General features: G+C 40.7%; 1 protein-coding gene across 2 annotated transcripts in view; it reads right to left on the bottom strand.

Moving 5' to 3' along the window:
- Positions 1-680: 680 nt before the first annotated feature.
- PIP4K2A (phosphatidylinositol-5-phosphate 4-kinase type 2 alpha) overlaps positions 681-19,403 on the bottom strand; it is a 127,352-nt gene continuing 108,629 nt past the window's right edge. The window contains exons 4-7 of one of the 2 annotated variants that reach the window (XM_074324889.1): positions 19,212-19,364; positions 6,937-7,083; positions 3,095-3,133; positions 681-1,190 (exon numbers count right to left, since the gene is read on the bottom strand). In XM_074324889.1, coding sequence (XP_074180990.1) covers positions 1,164-1,190; positions 3,095-3,133; positions 6,937-7,083; positions 19,212-19,364 — 366 coding nt within the window. In that variant the 3' untranslated portion in view covers positions 681-1,163. The remainder of the gene's footprint in view (positions 1,191-3,094; positions 3,134-6,936; positions 7,084-19,211; positions 19,365-19,403) is intronic. The other variant, XM_074324890.1, reaches the window with a different exon arrangement.

Below are 19,403 nucleotides of genomic sequence, written 5' to 3' on the forward strand. Positions count from 1 at the left end.
TCAAGAAAAAATTTTAAAACTTAAAAACCCAATGTTTTTATGAGTTCAGCTCCATTAATACATTTCACTTATTTTTGTGCATTATAGGTTAGTACATGTTACTTCATTGTGGCTGGATTCTAAACAAACTGCCATCTCTGAGAGAGAGATCACATCCCAGTGCAGGCATACCCTTCCCTCATCAATTACCGATTTTAATTACTTTTACATTCCACATCATCAAGAGATTTGCTCTCGCCCCTTCCCACTGAGCGCTTATGATCTAGAAGGACAGGTGCTTGGCCTTTTGGAGTTTCTCCTTCTGGAAGAACAACTATCATTAACTCCAAGCCGAGAAAGTAGAAAGCAATGAATTCTTCCCCAGGGCAATTGTGTAGACGATTTTACTGTGCAAACAGTCAGTGTAAGATATAGTGACATGGGCTGTATTCCAAAAATGCCAACTCCTCAAATAGAGGAAATATGAATAAGTTGTTTTGCCAACATAGTCAGGAACAAAACAATTTATTTCACTACTCTTTTATTTTTAAATCAAGACTCGGAATGAACTGTTTTAGTACCATATTTAACTCTAAACCAATGGTTTTTCCAATGTAGTGAGTGTTGCCTTGTTCATCTTTATGATTCATATGTATTTTTGATAATATGTCCTTTACAAAAAAGGAGCGAGAGAAGCCCCAGACATTTAGAATAGCACATTTAATATAGTGGCTGGAAAGGTGAGCTCTGGGCTGGGGCCCTGGCTCCATCACATCGTAACTGTGGGACTCTGGACAAGTTTCTCTCTTGTAAGGAACTTCATTTATTCAGAGGAAGCAATAATAGCACCAACCTCATAAGGTGGTTGTAAGGATTACATGACCAAATCCATGTAAAATTTCAAACAGTGTCTGGCATACAGTATGCACTCAACAGATGTCAGCTGTTAGTTCTTTGGCACCTGGAAGAAATGTATAGCAGTAAAGAAGTCGATAGTCCACTTTTTTTACTTCTTTGGCCAAAGCTGGAGCCTTCCGGGTGATTTCCATGGAGGTTGGAAGTGTAAAAATATATTCACGAGTGTACAGTAAAAATACAAATGGTCAAAGAAGGATCCACCATTTCACTTTTTCTTCCTCACTTCTTAATCCTCTGCTTTCTGCTTCTGCTCTCCCCACCCATTATCACTGACAAGGTCGCCAGTAACTTCCCTGTTGATAAATCCAATAAATAGTATTCAGTTCTCATGCTACCTGACCTTGCAGAAGCATCTGGTACGGGGAAAGTTCTCTTCCTCTGGTTTCCGCACACTATCAGAGGGTAAGTTTGTGAGAGTAGGGACATTATTCACTGAGGCACTTCTCATAATGCCTGGGAAATGCTTGCTCATAATAGATGCTCAATAAGCATTCGGACAAATGATCCAGACTTTCCTGGGTCACCTCCTGTGTCTTTGGCTGATCTTTTGCAAGACTCTTCCTTTATCCATCATCCTTAGATGCTATGTTCTTCTGGGCTGGCGTCAGACATACTTCTCCTTCTGCTCCATGCATTCATCCTGGGTGACCTCATCTACTGCCCTGTCTTGGCTCATCCTCTTTCCCATGAGGTTTCCCAGCCCCGTTTTCCAGCTGAAACCCTCTCTGCAGCCCCTCATGCCTATTGGACATCTCTGTTCTGATGCCCCACTGGCATGTGAAATATCTCCTCCCACTCTGCTCCCTCTCTCAGCAAGAGGAACCAACACCTACCCAACTGTGTAAACCAGAAACTTGGGGGTCGTGCTTAACCCCGACCCCCCTTGACACCTGCTCCCTGGAACCGTTCACCTCTCACATTCAATCTCCGATTTCTGTGGATTCTTCTTCCTAAATCTCTCTGTAACCTATTTTCTTCCACTGTCCCAGCTCAGGCCACCATCTCATCTGCGTCATATCCATAACATCTCCAATTGGTCCTACTTACTGGCCCCCTCTCACCCTTTAACTAGAGCACCAAGCACGTCCCGCTGTGCTCACGTATGTGCTGCTCTTTCTCGCCTTTTCCCCTGGCTAATTCCTACTTATCCTTCAGGCTTCCAAACATTGCCTCCTCCAGGAAGCTTTTCCCTGGCCCCACCAAGCTGGAGTCAGGTGCTCTTCTTACATGGGTCCTATCCAAGTATCACACGGCACTGTCATTTCTAATCAATGTCTGTATTTCCTGCTAGATGTGTCTGTGTGGTTCACTATTTTCATCCCTGAAGCTAGGATAGTAACCATGAAGACATTTATAAACACTTCTGAATGAGTAAGTAGATTTCCAAATCCATAAAATTTAAACTAAAACTGAACATCATTTTAAAAGAATTAAATTTCTAAAGCAAAAACCTTGAGCCCAGCTTTTCAATAATTTGGTAAAAATACAGACAGTTCTAAGGCGATGAAGAGGAATAATAACTGAGAATATAAAGGTGCCTTTCACATAACTCAATATCAATTTTGGTCAGTTTTGGTTTACATACAGCAAGCTACTTCCCAAATTCTTAAGTGAACTGATTCAAGTTGAAACTGCTATAATCTTGCATAATAAACTAAATGTAGTTCAAATATGGCCTATTCTCCAGTGACTCAGGAAAAGATATAAAGATATAGTTTCCTCATCCCTAATTCTTTAAACAAAAAATACTCTTATCACATCTTAACAGTTTATCCTTGGAAAAGGGCTTGAAGCTCATTCAAGCCAACATTTTACAGGGCAGAAAACGGGGGCTCAGAGAGGTCATGGCCAGCGAGTGAGTGGTAAAGTGTAGGCTCAGGACCCTGTTGCTGAGCTGTACCTGCCAGTCTTGATCATAAGTTACTGAGTTTTCAAGACCATGTTGCATGTGAAAAGTTTCTTCCAACCACACATAAAACTAACAACTACTTCATTATTCAGCCAAGTGCTATGGGACAGCGGATCTGAGGAGAGAAGACAAGGGGAGAACTCGGGTTCGATAATGGGCTTCTCTCTGGGGCAGAGAAGGGAACACAGAAAGAATCCCAGTGATGGAAGTCAGAAAGAAAGAAGGAAACAAGGGGTAGTGTTCGAGCATGGCCGAGGACCATGGTGAGGAATATGTCAGAGTACTTACCTTTTCTTTGTCACTAGCTTCTCTAGCCACCGTAGAGCCCTGAAACACAAAGAAACAATTGAAACTTGCACATGAGAGACACTGGGTGTCATGTTTAAGACATGCAAACGTTCCAGGGCAGAGCACAGCAGTAGATGAGCACCAACTCTGCTTTGAGCCTCGTCCTGAGTGAGCTGTGTCCCTTCTCTGATCACTACTCTCTGGCCGGTGCGCTGCTCCCTCCGTGGCTATTCCTGTCCACTCCATGCCAACTCTTTCCCTTCATGCCACCTGTGCTGCCTTTCCCCTGGGTCTTGTCCTCGTGCTGGAGCCAGAAAACCTGACAACTACTGGAATGGTTACTTCCTAAACACTGAATCGAAACCACGCTCTCTTTGCATCACTTGCCAGAAATGGTTGGTGCCAAGATCTTCCAAGGTGAAGTGGGCCGTCAGCTGGCCACAGCGGCCACTGGTGCATTAAATGCCTCTTGTCCCACATTGTGTCTTCCAGGGTGGCCATGTCGTCACCCTCTGACTGCCTCACTCCCATTTTAGAGTTACTGATGAAGATGTCCTCCTCACTCGCTGTGAGTAAGACCCGTGTGGGTACTTGCTGTTCCCCTTCACGTTAGAGATCCCTTCAAACACACACATTTACTTGCACCACATCTGGGCGAGGCCCTAGGCTGAGCACAAAGGTGTAAAGTGGAAGAAAACATAGTTCTTGATCTCAGCAATTTCTCTGCTACTGCTCTGGTTTTCACAACTATGTCCCAGGGCTGTGGGTTTGCCAAGACTTCACATGATGACGGGGGGCTTTGGGGTAGAGTTCAAGCAGAGATATTTTCCTTTGTTTGTGGAAGATTTTAAAGCAAAAGAAAAGTTGGGAAGCAAATGGCCAGTGCATTCTTACCATGTCAATACAGCAAGGACTATTTATTTTTTGTGCTGCTCAGTGACCACCGCAGGGTTTCACACAACACTGCTGGGCGGTCTCTGGATAAATGGCTGGAGGAGGTCACACACCGATTTACTGCTCTCCTTCACCTCCAGCACTAGGCACCCAAACTATGAAGAGGTCAACAGAGCGATCCGTTTACCTGACCACTTCTTAAATAGACATATTCTTGCCCTGTAATACTTGCGGTAGCCAATTATTAAGAGAACGTATATGTAACTTGGGTTACGTAAAGTACGTTCTAGACTGGCCATTCTTAACTAAAAAGCTTTACTCTCTGACCATCTTTTATTCAAGAGGCTTAGGCACAGATTAGGATGTGTGTGACCTGTAATTCACACATGAGGAGACTCAGACTGAGGGGACGCCTTGTATTGGGGAAGGGAACCAACACCAGGCTGGAGTCTCAGTATTCCCAGGTCTGGTGGATCTGAGAGGCCATAGCAGTGCAAAGACTTTGTGAGAGAGATAGTGCCAGAGAGCCCTGTCGGGTGGCTGGGATTCCAGGCAATAAAACAGTTATGACATGGAGGCAAGATAGACAAAGATTGTATCTGGGAAGCTTATACAGTTTATCTGCACTCCAGAAGTTAGGAGATAAGCCAGACCATTTTCTCTCCCTTAGACTAGCATTTCTCAAAGTGTGGTTCAGTATCCTGGAGTCCCAAGACCCTTTCAGGGGTCTGCAAAGTCAAAACTATCTTTATAATAATACTGAGACATTATTTGCCTTCTCACTGTCTTGTTATTGCATGGATATTGCAAAAACAATGGTGGGTACAACTGCTGGTAGCTTAGAACAAATCCAGCAGTGGCACCAAATAGTGCGAGTAGTTTGTCATAATATATCTATATCTGTATATCTGTCTGTCTGTCTGTCTATCTATCTATCATTTATCTATATCTATATATAAATATACAAATGTTCTTGATGAAGCAATGACATTATTTTTTTATTAAATCTGGACCCTTTTCAATATTCTGTGTAGGAAGTATGCATAAAGCTCTTCTGTTTATAAAGAATGAAAGGACTGAGAACAGTCATTTTTGTGATGGTTTGAGTTATGAGCTGAACCAGCTGCTTTTTTCATGAAATAACATTTTTACTTGAAAAAACAACTGACAACCTATATTTATGCAGATCTAGGCATTTGTCATATATTTGCTCAAAGATGAACAAAGCTGTTGGACTCGGCTATGTGCAGGGGGCTGTGTGATGTCATGTCACAGTAACCAACTAACAGGACTTGTTACCAGTGGTAAAATTTGAGCTTTTATGGAAAATTAGAATTTTTAAAAACTTGTATCCACCGCCCTGAGTTTGAGAGATCCTCAACAGTTAAAGACTTTTCTGATGAGACTGGTGGTAATATTAATGTGACTTCTTGATATTGTATAGTAATAAAATGTCAATATTTGGAAGAGCACATAACTCAGTGAACCCATTCATTCCAAATGACCAAAGCATGGTACATTCAGACCAATGCATGCAAACAGACCAATGGATTTTAATGAAAAGAGTACAAAGGTTCACTGAGGGGATTTCAGATTCCACATTCCCCATAAGCTTTGAAAAATTACCATTTGTCAAGAATTTGGTATAATATGAAAGAAAAATATCCACAAGTTTCTGAAAAAGTTATAAAAATGCCCACTCCCCCTTTTCCAGCTCTATATTTGGGTAAGGCTTGATTTTCTTCATATACTACATTCAAATAACATTGCAACAGACTGACAGCAACACCAGACAGGACATTCTGACTGCCTTATATTAAGACAGACATTAAAGAGATTTGCAAAAATGTAAAACAATGCCACCTGTCTCACTAATTGTTTTGATTTGAAACGCACCATTATTTTTCATAAAAATATGCTAACATGTAATGGTTTTATTATTTTAAATCTAAATTCTAAAACTTCTCATATTAATTCCTAACACTACAAATATCAGTACTCATAAGCAAGAGCTTTTCTCTTTTATGAGTGTGAAAGAGTCTGAGATCAAAATATTTGAGATGCACTGATGAAGACAAAAGCTTGGCAAATTTTTTCTGAAAAGGGACAGAGGGTCAATGTTTTAGGCTTTGTGGCCCAAAATGGTCTTGGTGGTAACTATTCAACACTGTACAGCAACCACACGTGATGTAGAAACAATGGGTATGGCAGTATTCCAATCAAACTTTATTGACACAAATGGAAAGCTGGATTCGCCATGTAGGCAGGTCATAGTTTGTCAACTCCTAACCGGGACGTTCTCCCTCTAGCTCAGTGATCCTAGAATTCAGATCGCTACACCCCACCCAGAAATTCCAGTGGTCCACCTTTCCCTTAATGTCTTTGAAACAGCCTGTCTCAGGGTCTGTTCCCTCTGCCAGAAATGTTTTCCTTCAGCTCATTCCCTCACCTCCTTTATGTCTGCTCCACTGTCATCTATCTTCTCAGTGAAACCTCCCCTGACACCCTATTAAAACTGTATCCCTTCCCTGCCTTTACTTCTACCATAGCACTGATCACTTCCTAAATCCTATATGATCTACTTACTACTTTCACTAACTGTCTGTCTTTCACTTACTGTCTGTCCACCAGAAAGTCAGTTCCTTGAGATCAGGTTTGGTCTGTTTAGTTCACCGCACTATTCTTAGCATCTAAAACAGTGCCTGGTATGGAGTTGGTGTTCAAGAAAAATTTGTTGAATAAATTAGACACGATGTCTCTAATGCATACAAGCATCTTCTGGTAAAGCCAGTGAGTGATCCTTGGTTAACACAAGGAGTGCAGCGCTAGTCGCCTGGTGGCTTTGAGCTCTGAGCACCTTGTAAGTGTTCAGCATGTTCAATTACAACACTTACAATGCAGATGAGTAAGCTTCATTACTTCAGAAAAATTAACAAAATCAATCTCACCTTTAAGTCGTATTTCCTATATACAGATAAACGGTGGCTGAACACATTTCTTGTAACAATCACATATATTTCAACTCCATCAACATTAAGGCGGTACATGCCCAAGAACTGGGGAAGAAGGGTGATCCCATGACATTCCACTATATACTGCACAGGAGAGAAACAGGAAAAAAATGATCGCATTAAAAGGTGTTTGTTCTGATGTAAAATATAACACTTCTGCCTACGGCATTTACACACAGTGAAACCCTCCAACCATTAAGGTCCTATTTACAGAAAATGACCACGTTTGTACTGCTTAACACAGGATCTGTATTTACCATGTATACACAAATAAGAAAATTCAACTTTATCTCCAAAGAGATATTTTTGCCCTACATTCCACACTAATTGGTAAAGTCAAAACTTGGATATAAATAACAGTGTAAGGAGAGAGGACCAGTGATTGATCCTGTCACTTTAATTTCAATTAAAGTGAAATTACACTCCACCTGGGGCCTCCATCTTCCTCCCCAGAAGACGTAATGATGATTTTATGAGGTTGACAAAGAGTCACTCAGCCACTAAGATCAGCTCCTTTCGTACTGAGAGTCACAGAGCATCATGGAACAGAGTGGATACTAACCATTATCCACGTTGATGAATATGTTAAAGAAAGTTTCTGAAGTTGAGATTAAACAAATTGTGGAGAGAGCCCAATGTTAGAAGCTGGGAGGGTTGGGCCCTAGTCCTAGTTTTTCTGTTTCTCACTGAGATGCGACTGCTGGAGCTAAGCTGCCCATCAGAGCAGCAGTGGGAAGGGTGGGCTCCACGCCACCATGGAGAGCACACGCCTGCTCTCCACACACACGGAGCTTCTCTGGCTCCATGTTGGACTTCATCAGGACCATAGGTCGAGTGCCAGCTTGGACACCATTTCCAAGTAGAGTTGCAAAACACGAGTTCCGAGTCTTTCACGACCATACTCTAAAAGACCACAAGATGGAGACACTTCTCCTCGAAAGCCAATCTTTATAAACTGGGTCCCACTGCACTTCCCAAAGGAAAGTTAGCTTTTCTTTTCTTTAAAACGAGGGGGAAAGAAGATTTCAAAACAGTTTTTTTATGTCCATATGTTGAAATCTCCAGGATAATCAACAGCATGAATAGTATAATTCCAAAATTGTAAAAATTGTGCTCATTGTGCATATTTACAGAGAGATGCCTTGGAAAAATGGTCACCAAATGTTAACGGTGGAATTTTCAGTTACATTGCTTTTTTCCTTTTAAAAATTATCCTACTGCTTGAATTTTTCTGTTTTATAATAAGCATTTTATAAAAATAAGAAAGTTTGCCCTTTCAAACTTTATTGGCAAAACCATCAATAAACAAATCTGATAATATTTAATTATCTTAAGAGTGTTTTTTTTTAAGCCTTTAGTTTTTATCATGAAACAAGGGATGAACAGAATCAGCATGAGTTTGAGTTTTGCTACCCAAAGTTTTGGCATATTTTAAATATGTTCTGCGCCCCCCCCCTTTTAGTTTACTAATCATAATTGAGCTACATATTTTAATTTGATATATTTTCTGAGTTTTATCTCAACTTGTTCTTAATTTGAAGTCAGATCAGCAGAACATTTTCTATTTCTCTCCCTTCAAAAAATAGAAAATTAACTTGAGTTTTGCTAATGTAAACCAGGTGATAAATAGCCCTGGGTTGAAGGGAAAATGTCTCCCAAGAACTGAAATGGGTTGTTGTCCCTCGCCTCTGAAGAAAGATGGTTGGATGGGCCTTAAAACTGTGGAGACTATAGGAGGGTACTTTGTGTAATAAGCACAGTAGAAAGAAGGGAGGTTTGTGAGCCAGAGATGCGCATTGTGGGATCTTGGGCAAATTATTAAATTATTCATCGTTTTAGTTTCATTTTCTGGAAAGTGAGCACCATAATTCTAACTCGAAGGTTATTGTGAGGTTTACAGATAACAGTATGTCAACATACTTCACACAATGCTTATTTGCGCTACTGTACTCTTCCACCTACTACAGGTGACAGAGATAATAATTATTTTCATTCAAAACTCTGATAAGAAACTTCATGTTACACCTATCTGCTGCTTTATGCTCCAAATTGACTCACAGACAGGTACTGGCTCTACTCTGAGGGAGGCCTGGAGTAGGTATTTTGGGGGGCACATGCCAGTTTCAGCTTGGCCGCTCAACCCCCCTTTGTGCTGTTCTGCTCAGATTACTCTCATCATGGCCTCTTTAAAAGTCCTGCCAGTAGACGGTATCTCTGATCACAATGCCTGTGCAGAGCTACAGAATGCCATGGAACAGAGTGGGTACTAACCATTATTCACGTTGGTGAGTATGCTAAAGAAACCTCTGAATGCTATACAGGAAGTCATTGACAAGCCTTTTTTTTTTCAGAGGAAAACACACTACAGATTACATTCTACAACTCCTCTATCTTTAAGGTTAGATAAATTACTACGTATGAAAAATAGATCAAATGTGATCTCTTCATCACGGCTCACCTCTGAGGCTCTTTGATGAACAGCTTGAAAAAATAGATTTAATAAACTTAAAGCTCCTGAGTATGTAAATATGTACAAAATCATAAACCATATTAAAAGCTATCATATTTGATTCTAGTAGTACTAAGCAGCAGTTGGTGGCAAAGGTTTAGAGAGCATTTGTGGGTGGAAACTTTGCAGAAGAGGAAATTCTACCCATTAATTGACTTTCTGGGTGGGGGCACTGGGAAAAGAACACACTGTTTCATTTTAGTGGAACATTTCACTGGGTCTATGAAGACCGGGGTTGGGGGACCTCTGTACTCTAGCACAATATGTCCCTGTATGCATATGTTGACACGTGGAAGCCTGAATGTTAGTCGTCTCAGATTCTTCACCAGTTGCTCCAGGAAATGCTGTGCACAAATTCTAACCCGATTGGGCACATCCATAAGGATTCCTACACACACAGTCGGCTACAGGTAATCCCACGACCAGGGAGATTATTTATAAATTCATGGCCACAGCTTTCGCTGGGCTCTCGGCATGACTCAGGCACATCATGATTCCAGGAGCCCTCTAGGTCCAGTTTCACATTCACTAGCTGTGTGACCTTGAGTGAATTATTCAACCTCTGTGTGTCTCTGCATTTGGAGAAGAGGGGTAGTGAAACAACTTGGTGCCTAGGGTTTTTGCAAAGAATATGAAGAGCAGGGAAATGAGACTGGGGTGAAGGACAATGACTCAAGCAGGAGCAAGATGAAACCAAGACCCTGGGGCAAGGGGTGGAAAAGAAAGGAAAGAAGGGGTGAGGGAGGAAGATGGCCCAGAGCACCTGAGATGTTCCTAAAATGTTCTCTGAAAAATGGATTCTACTTTAAATGCATGATGGAAGTCCCAATTTCAAGGAATCTCATAAAACAAAGACTTTCCAAACATGAATAATGTTGCATATGTGTGCGCTTTGTGTGTGTGCATGTATTTGTTTATAAAGTGAGGTAAACTTTTTGTAAATTAAAAAAAAACACTGAAAATTATATTTCTCTCTTGTTGCTTTTAGGATCAGAACTCTGAGCACTTTCCCTTCAAGAACTTAAACAGTGTTAACAAATTAACAAAATAACTTGTAAATAAATGCTTCAAAGATGATAAGAAAAAGGGGGTATTGGGGCACTACAATATAATGTCTTCCTTTAATAAACAATTACTTGGCACAAGCAACCTTTTTTTGAATAGTTAAAAGCATCCTGGGATCTGTGACTTTCTTTTTAACACTGTTGATTCGATCAAAGACAATCTAAGGTCTCTTTGCTTCCTCCCTCATGCTCCACTTCCAGATTACAATGGAGAGACAGTGATTTAATCCTGAGTGTCCCTCTTTAAAAAAGGTATAAATATTTCTTTAACTTTCAACCACTGTCTTGAGGTGGCTACAAGGCAGTCCGGCAAGGGACATAAGCAACACAGGTGGTGTCCCTAGCTGCGGTATTAATGTCTCAGTTTACAGACACCACAGGTGCAATGCCTGAGTGTGGCCTGGTAGACTCCTATCTAGAAGTCTGCAGACGTCTGTCCTCTGCCACTCTGAGGTCCTGGGCAAGATAATAAGAAAAAGGGGGTCCACAAGTGGACCGGACTCTACGCTGCTCATCTGTGTGCAGCTCAGAAATTAAGAGCACACGTCAGGCAAGAGAGATGGTTCTTTTGTGAGAGACAGGCTGAGTGTATACACTCCTGAAGAATGTTCCTTTCAGTGACCCCTCAGATATGGCATTTTCCCTGAGGTTTTCCTCTCTGTGGTACAGTGCCAGCCATTATTCCCACCTTTCTGGGCTCTCTAGGTCACCTGTAGCCACATTCTTCTCACACACCAAACAGAAAACTTGGTCTGGTACCTAGAGTGGCGGCTTTCAGATGATTGCAATTCAGTGGTAACAAGGAGTGTCCGTCTGAAGAAGCCCTGAATATATACTCCCAAATTTTAACAAAGTGAACTTGATACTCATCAGTTCTTACTATGCTTACTATATGGAGCTCAATCAATCACAATCATTCTTGGGGTCCGTATTCTCAGTGCTAAACTCACTGATTACCTATGTTGGCATTTTAAAATATTGTTTTTATTACTTTCCACTTTTGCATTTTCATAGCTGGACACCTTGTGTCACCTCGTTTTGTTAGTTATCATGCAGTGGCTTCCGTTTTTTCCAAGAGTCCTCTCAGAAACATATATTGGGTGGCAATGTTTTATCTGTAACCTGTGTTTCCAACACTAACAGTTTTTACTTTTTTGTGTCTTCTTTTAAAAAATAGACATGTAAATGATTCCATGGTGTCATCAATACAGGCAAATTTAATCTCTCCATGTCTTCCCCTGTATAACTGTGGGTTTGTTATAAACATAAATTGCTGTTATTATCATGTTTCACTCATTTTCATCTTAGAGGTTTGAAGTGACAATTTGTTATAGAATTAAATTAATACTTCAATGTACAGTCTTGTTTCAGTTAAATGTTTTTGAAAGGTTAAATGATCTGTAATCCATGACACTGGCTATATTTATAGATCACTCGAACAATATATTTGACATGAAAGGAAAGAAGGAAGAAAGGAAAGAAGGAAGGAAGGAAGGACGGGAAGAAGAGAGGGAGGAAGGAAGGGAGGGAGGGAGGAAGGAAGGAGATCAACTTGCCTGAAATTAAGAATTACTATGTTTTAGAACGACCAAATAAATAAATAATCCAAATTTGCCCTGAACTGATTTTGGGATAATGGTGTATAAGTGTCAGTTAATGAAATTTATTTTGGTTTCATATTGGTTTGAAGTCAAAAAAGAATGTAAGGATGACAACACTTAAGCTAATATAAATACAAAACTTTACTACTTTTCTTAAATGTAATAAAATCAGGCTTAAAAGGAACGAACATTCTTCTGGAGTGTTTACAAACATTCTTAGTACTGAGATAATGGGGAATATTCCTGAACTCACACACTGATTGCTCCTAATTCCCTCTGTTATACTATAATCAACACCCATAAATAACATCATCATTGAAGAAGAAATGACTGTGTAAAAAATAAAACTTTAAGTATAGATGGAGTGTAGTCACTGACTACAATTGAAATGCAGAATGGCTGCTCCAAGCATCACCCTGGTGGGCAGCTGTGAGAGGTCTGGCTGCCCAGCTGAGGAATGTGGTCAGAAGCTTCAGTTGGCAGCTCCTCCCGGATCTGCCTCCCTGTGACTTTGGTCCATCACGGGAGCTTCTGGGTGGAGCACTCCAGAGGGCACCATCAGGTTGGCTGTGACTTGGTTAGGCCTGCATGACAGTGTGACTTCTCCCTCTGTCCAATCCTACTTAGGTTTCGATCCCTAATCAATATCTTAACCCCAAACTCTGTGTGGGCTTCTGCTTGGGCAAGTCATTCTGAATGAGGGTCAGCAGACAGTACAGGCAAATTCAGGCCCAGGAACTGCAGAAGTTAGGACTACCGGAAATAGAATTTGAAGTTATGCATAAAACATTTAAAGAAACAAAGGATGCAATGTCAGGGATGAGCATATAACAAGAAACTACCAGGAATGAACTGGTAGATTTTTAAAAATGGAACATCTAGAAGAAAAAATACGATTATTGAAATAAAAAATCACTGGACAGGGGAGACCACAGATGGAAACCGTTGAAGAGAGAATTAGGACTGGGTGATGATATAGCTGAGGAATTTACCCAGAACTGGGCGGAGATATTTCAAGATGGAAAATGGGAAAGAAAAGTTGAGATGTAGAGGCCAGAATAAGAATGTCAACTATATAGCTGTTGGAAAGACACAGGGAAAGAATAGAACAGACAGGCAATATATGAAGAGAAAAAGATGATGGAATTTCCAGAAAATGGAGAAAATCTGCTGCAGGAAAATCATTCTGAGGAGTGTGCTGGGAAGCTCCCTGGAAACCTGGGGAGCAATTGGCTAGGACATTGTGAACAGAGGGCTCCAAATGCCCCCATTAGCAAGCAGTGACTCCCTATCAGCAAAGTGGAGCTTGAAGGGGCACCACCCAGGCCACGGGGACCCAGGAGATAGCAAACGCCTTCCTCATGTTTCTAAGAGGGAAGCAAGAAATGTGTCTGCAGCTTCCGACGGCAGACAGGCTCTGCTAGGAGCCTGCCTTTGGTCACATAGTTCTAGGTGCATGTAGACCTTAAAACTTGAAGTGTACTTTTCCCATTTCAATTGACTGCTTCTCCAGATAGAAGAGCAGAGAAGCCAGAGCACACTCAGACTGTTTCTCCTGTTCTAGAAAAGAGGTACGGACCTGCCACGCCCTGGGAGATTCATCAGCATCACCTGAAAGTGTTAGACACCCAGATCTGCTGAGTCAGAATCTGTGTTTTTATAGGTGTCCTGTCTATAATCAGAGTTGGAGAAACGCCCATGGAGTGCGTAACTTTTTCTCTTTCAGTGCCACACACCCAATTTTTCATTGTAATTCTTGGCTTTTACGGTGCCTACTTTCTCATTTTTCCTCTATTTGTGGCTCATATTCGAATGGTAATGCCAACACCACTATCCTTCATGGGAGGATGAAAAGATGTACTCCAGACAAGGTCTGTCATGTAGGGGCTCAGCTCCCGGTAGGTGAACACAGGATACGATGGAGGTGAAAGGGAACAACAGTGGAGCCACGGATAGGGGGTTCATATCACTATATTCTCGAGGGCGGTTTGTCGAGACTCAAGAAGCAAACACCCGCCAGTACCCCAACAAGAGGTCTCCCTGCACCACAGTCTCGATGGCCGCCAGTCCAGACACAGGAAGTAGGATCCTCCACATCCGCCACATCCTCGCTTGCTATCGCAGCCACGGCAGCTATACAGCATACACAACAGTAGTGGCTGATGGCCAGCTGGTTACAGCTGACAGCAAACTAGTTGCATAAGTGCTTACATAGGGATGTGTCCTGCGCATGCGTGGGCTACACAACCGAGCCAGCACCTTTCCATGTGAGGCTGAGAGCCTGGAAACTGCTCTCTGGGACTCAGTCCCAACAGGTCCAAAAGAGTCAAGCATTCACCCTAAAATCCTTAACTGAAATTTGAGGTGCTAGCTACCTTATTTAACAAGGAATTCAGACTTTTAGGCATAACTTCTAGATTTGGCACAAGTTACTAATTGTTTCCTACGTGCAAAGGATAAGAAAGATTTTTAGGATATTTTTCAATTCATCAGTTCAGTCACTTTGACATAAAAAACAAATAAAAATAAATTTAACCTGTATATTTCAAAAGCTTAAGAGTCTCTTAATATTTTCCTAAGAAATTTCTTAATCATCTACACTGCACCTTGTTCCCTCCTGTAAAATTTCTAAATTTTAACTGACATTTACTTTTAATTTTAAATAAAGCTGAAGCTATGTGATATCAAACCTCCCAATGAATTCAGGTAAGTGAAAAAAAGAGAAATAAGATATTCAAGTAGTTTCTTGACCACTTTTTTTCTTCATGAATGCTCTTCTGACATTGCTTAGCTAATCAGTTGAGACCTGAGTTTGTTTTATCCTAAGAGAAATTTAAAGAAAAGGGTATTTATGCTCAAACATTAAGTTATTCTCCTAACTATAAAAAAGAAAATCAAATAAAGGAAGAGACTTATAAATGTTTGCTCTGCTTAATATAAATTTTCCATTGGTCTGAGAGAGGACGCTGTCTTTTCTTAGCACAGAGTGGAAATTACGGTAGGATTTGGCAACAGATAAAGACTAAGGCAAGATGCTGGAACTTGGGAAGAAATGTAAACCCCTGTGGTTCCAATCTTCACAATTCTGCCTCAGTGTCACATTCTATGAGAAACCAGGCCCTCTAGGGGACTGAAAGAGTTGATGAGTAGAAAAATTGTATTTCATTATCTTATTCAATCATTTATATAACACATGATATACTAGGCACTGTTCTGAGCAAGTTAAAAATATCAGTTCACCTAATTAGCACAACAATGAATAAAGGAGGTACTATTATCCAAATTTATAGACAGAGAAGCAGGTGTAGAGAGGTTAGGTGACTTGCCCAAGGTTACACAGCTGGTCAGGGGTAAAGCTGGGGTCTCAATGCAGCAGCCAGCTCTCCACAGTCCATGCTCTGAACTACCTACCACACCGCATTGCTGGCAAGGATGACTTATCAGAAAATTAATCCCAGGAAGAATTTATTCAAATATCTAGCCATGTTTCACTTCTCCATAGGTTGACATAATGGTAATTTTAACCGTCCGGAGTATAACTGCAACTCTGGATATATTTCATTAAAATAAAAAACAATGAAAGAAAAGAAAAAAGAGAAGTCAAGGGCCATCGAGGAACCAGAGCTATCAGAAAATCCATCCAATTTGCTCTGCAAGAGAGCCTCTCTCTTGAAGCCTGTCCCATCTACTGATACACACTTTGAACAAACCTAAGTACTATTCCAGACTGAGCAGTTCAGAAGTACAGCAAAGTACAAGGGAAAAGCAACAAAAAACAAGAAGAAATAGAAGAACCGACAGTAGCCACTGAAGTAGGAGACAGAACATTTACAAGACTAGACATAAATCCTAAAAGTAGTCTAGGCCTTCTTGAAGTAGGAAGAAAAGGTCTAAGGCCCATCTCAAGTGCCCTTGAGCATCACTTTGTTTGTCTAAACAACAAAGTTTAGAAGGACCTCTCCTGGCTTACAGATGGCAAGGCCTATGTCTGATTGCATGAAATAGCTACACCTGAGGATGCACAAGGCCGAGTTCACTGCCATGTAATATTCAGCAACACCTTGTTTGCACGTGGCCCATGAAAAGGGCAGCTTGAGGACATTCAAACACCTGCCTGGTGGGAGCCAGCCTGGCAGAGTCCTGGGTAGCCGTATACATTGCATCCTCCCTCTGCACAGTGATGTTGGTTAAATGGGAATTACATGTTGGTGTGGGGTCAGCAGCCTATACTGATGATTTTCTTTTGAGGTTTTATGAAATTCTTGTGTGTTGCACAGCTGGCTGCAAGGATGATGTTTATCATGTCATGTGTTCTCTCTGTGGGGAATGCCTAGAAAAAACCCTTTCTGATCTTAGTACCAAGTTAATTATATTTCTCCTTAACAACTGATTCATTTGTATCTTTAGGCACAATAACTGTGTAACTAGCTTATTCAGGTTTCACTTTCTACTGTGGCTGCTAAGAAACTAGGGTGAAATTAGTGGCCCTCAATGTAGGAAGCTCGTGGGCATCATGGCATGAGTTTTAGGTTCATTTCAGATTCCATGTTGTGTTTTCACCCTCTTCTTCCCTTTTCTAGCTTCCTTTTTTTCCTATTCTATCCTGTATTTCAAACTTCCTTGAAGGCCACCTTATATCCTTTCTGGAATTAGGTAAAGAGTAAATACACGAACAAATGAATGAATAAATAAAATGTAGATGGGGAAACTGAGGTTCAGAGACCCCCTAAGTGACCAGTTCATAACAAGCAGGATTTCTGTCTGTTTCCTGATGTTCAACTTAGTGTCTTTTAAATAAATTGTATTAAAAATGGTGATTCTCAATCGCTAGGATCCCCTACATTGTATTTAAAACACCATTTATAAGAAGAAAGAAAAATATAGATGTTGGATAAATGAGACTTTTGTGGTTAAAGAACACACCAAGAAAATAACTCTTTTGTAGTAGTGAAATGAAAGAAAATGTTTAGTACGTGAAAGCCCCTGGAGCATGTTAATAGACTTATTCGGATCCCCAGTGCATTTCAAGTTATACTCAGGATATGTCAAATCTTCACGTTAGGCTATGGTAACCACCCCAGAGAGAACGTTTCAGATTGTGATGTCTATCAAGTCAAAACATTCTGAACTCCAAGTTGTCAGCCAGAAGTTGCTATTTGAATTGAGTGTCACATTTTATTAGACTGGGATCATAGCCATTTATCAGAATAATGTTTTCATCAGTCATTGAGGTATCACCTCACTTTGAAAGTTCTGAGACAATTTGAAGAAAGTATAAAAAGAATGCATGACATTAAGTTACAGAGGGGAGATATGAAATAGTAGACAGTTTAAAAGTTCAGTAGTTAAAGCTGCATCCTGTAACTCAGTTCATTCAGAAACCAGTGCCTTATTGTTTTTACCTTCACAGGTACTATCCCTGCCTTTTAAAATGTCCTTCATAATAGGGAACAGCATAAGTGCTATAGAACAAATTTCAAAAGAATACATGATATAAAAGATTTATTATATGTTAAATGTATTTAGAGGCTGACTAATGTCTTTAAGAAACAAATTAGGGACAGTCCCAAGTTTCCAGAAACAGAATATAGCCCCAAAATTTTCATAGACTTCACTGCAACAAAAATGCAAGTGATCACATCTGCAAAGACTGAAGAATAAGCCAACTGCCAAGAAACACTCTATAATGTTAGAGCAGAAAGCAAGACCATGAGGTAAGAAGCTGACTTTTAAACAGACATGTAGTTGCTCAAAAATACAAATGAGGGCTGCCTTCAAGCCTTCAAAGTCATCACTTGGAGAGGTTGATACTTCATAATGCAACAGTATGAACACTTTGAGAATCCTTTTCTTTACGCAGTCAGGGCCCCCAGCACTTTATTTGGGATACTCTCTGTGGTAGCCAATCTTTACCTTTGAAGGGGATTTGGAGCTATTTAGGTAAAAAAATAGCAGGACTCTAAAAGTACGTGCACCCGTGTACACGATATATGTGTGTGTGGTTTAGCATGTGATTCAAACACCAGTTCTGAAGATTATTTCTGTGATGTTGCAAGCAGCCACCTTCATGCCATTAGACCACAATTTCTCAAGATGACATAGTAGTTAATGGTTTTTTTCACATGACTTGATAACGACTACCACCACCAAATATTGAGCGCCTAGTGTATGACACACACAGTACTAAGTACCTCACATACATACTCCCATTTAATCTTCGGGACTCCATAGTTAGGTACAGTTATTATCTCCATTGTATACAAGAAAACACTGAGGCTTCAAAGTCCAGAAGTCGCGAAGTTAGTAGATGACAGGGCTGGGATGTGAACCTGAGGTTGTCTGACACTAGACTTCATGCTCATCCTACACAGTAAGTAAGGCCTCTTACAGCTCTGCTGGGACCTGGGAACATTGCTCCACCTGGAAACTTGCGCTGAAATTTATTCGAAGAGGGGGAGGGAAAAGAAGGGAGAGAAGAGGGAGAGAGAGAGAGAGAGAGAGAGAGTCGCTACTCCCAAGAGCAATTTGATTCTTTCCCCAGGTGATTATGAAGGGATAATGCTGAGGGGTGAAAACTCAGAGATTGTTCTAGCAGTAGAGTGTGAATGGGGTGGACCTTTCTGGGGCCAAGACAGGAAAAAACCAGTGAAAGCAGGATAGGACTTGGAGGTGTAAATGGATAAACACTCACAAGTTACCACCTAACTTCTGGCATATGCAAAAAACTTCTGAAATTCTGCCAAATTTTAAGCTGAGTGATTTTAAAATCAGTATGGCAATCATCAAAACTATTATACAGAAGAGTATTTAGAGTAAAAGTGTTATATAAATGACCAATCATCTTCGTAGGATAAGCATTCCTAAATGTTATCTGTCAGTAATCTGGCTAATGTAATTTTTAAAAACTCAGCTAGAGGAGATGTTTATGTCAAATGTGACATCATTTCCTGGCTATGTATTTAAATATTTGGCCTTTATGGTATTTAGGCTCGAATGTTAACCTTTTCAGAGTTTCAAATAAAGATAAAGAAAAATTACCTGGTGGTATTTCTTCAGGATGTTGTGCATCTCGGCCACATCTTCGCTTGTAATGGTCTTGATGACGTATCTTTTGTCATAGGACGTGTGGAACCGAGCTCCACTGCGTGCCTGGGAGTCGTTGGGGAGGGGTGCGCTCCTGGTCAAGGAATTCTTCCCGTTGGGATAAGATGGGAGCAGGGAAGAGAACCT

This window comes from Rhinolophus sinicus, linkage group LG02, assembly GCF_036562045.2.
Source record: "Rhinolophus sinicus isolate RSC01 linkage group LG02, ASM3656204v1, whole genome shotgun sequence".
Taxonomy (NCBI): domain Eukaryota; kingdom Metazoa; phylum Chordata; class Mammalia; order Chiroptera; family Rhinolophidae; genus Rhinolophus; species Rhinolophus sinicus.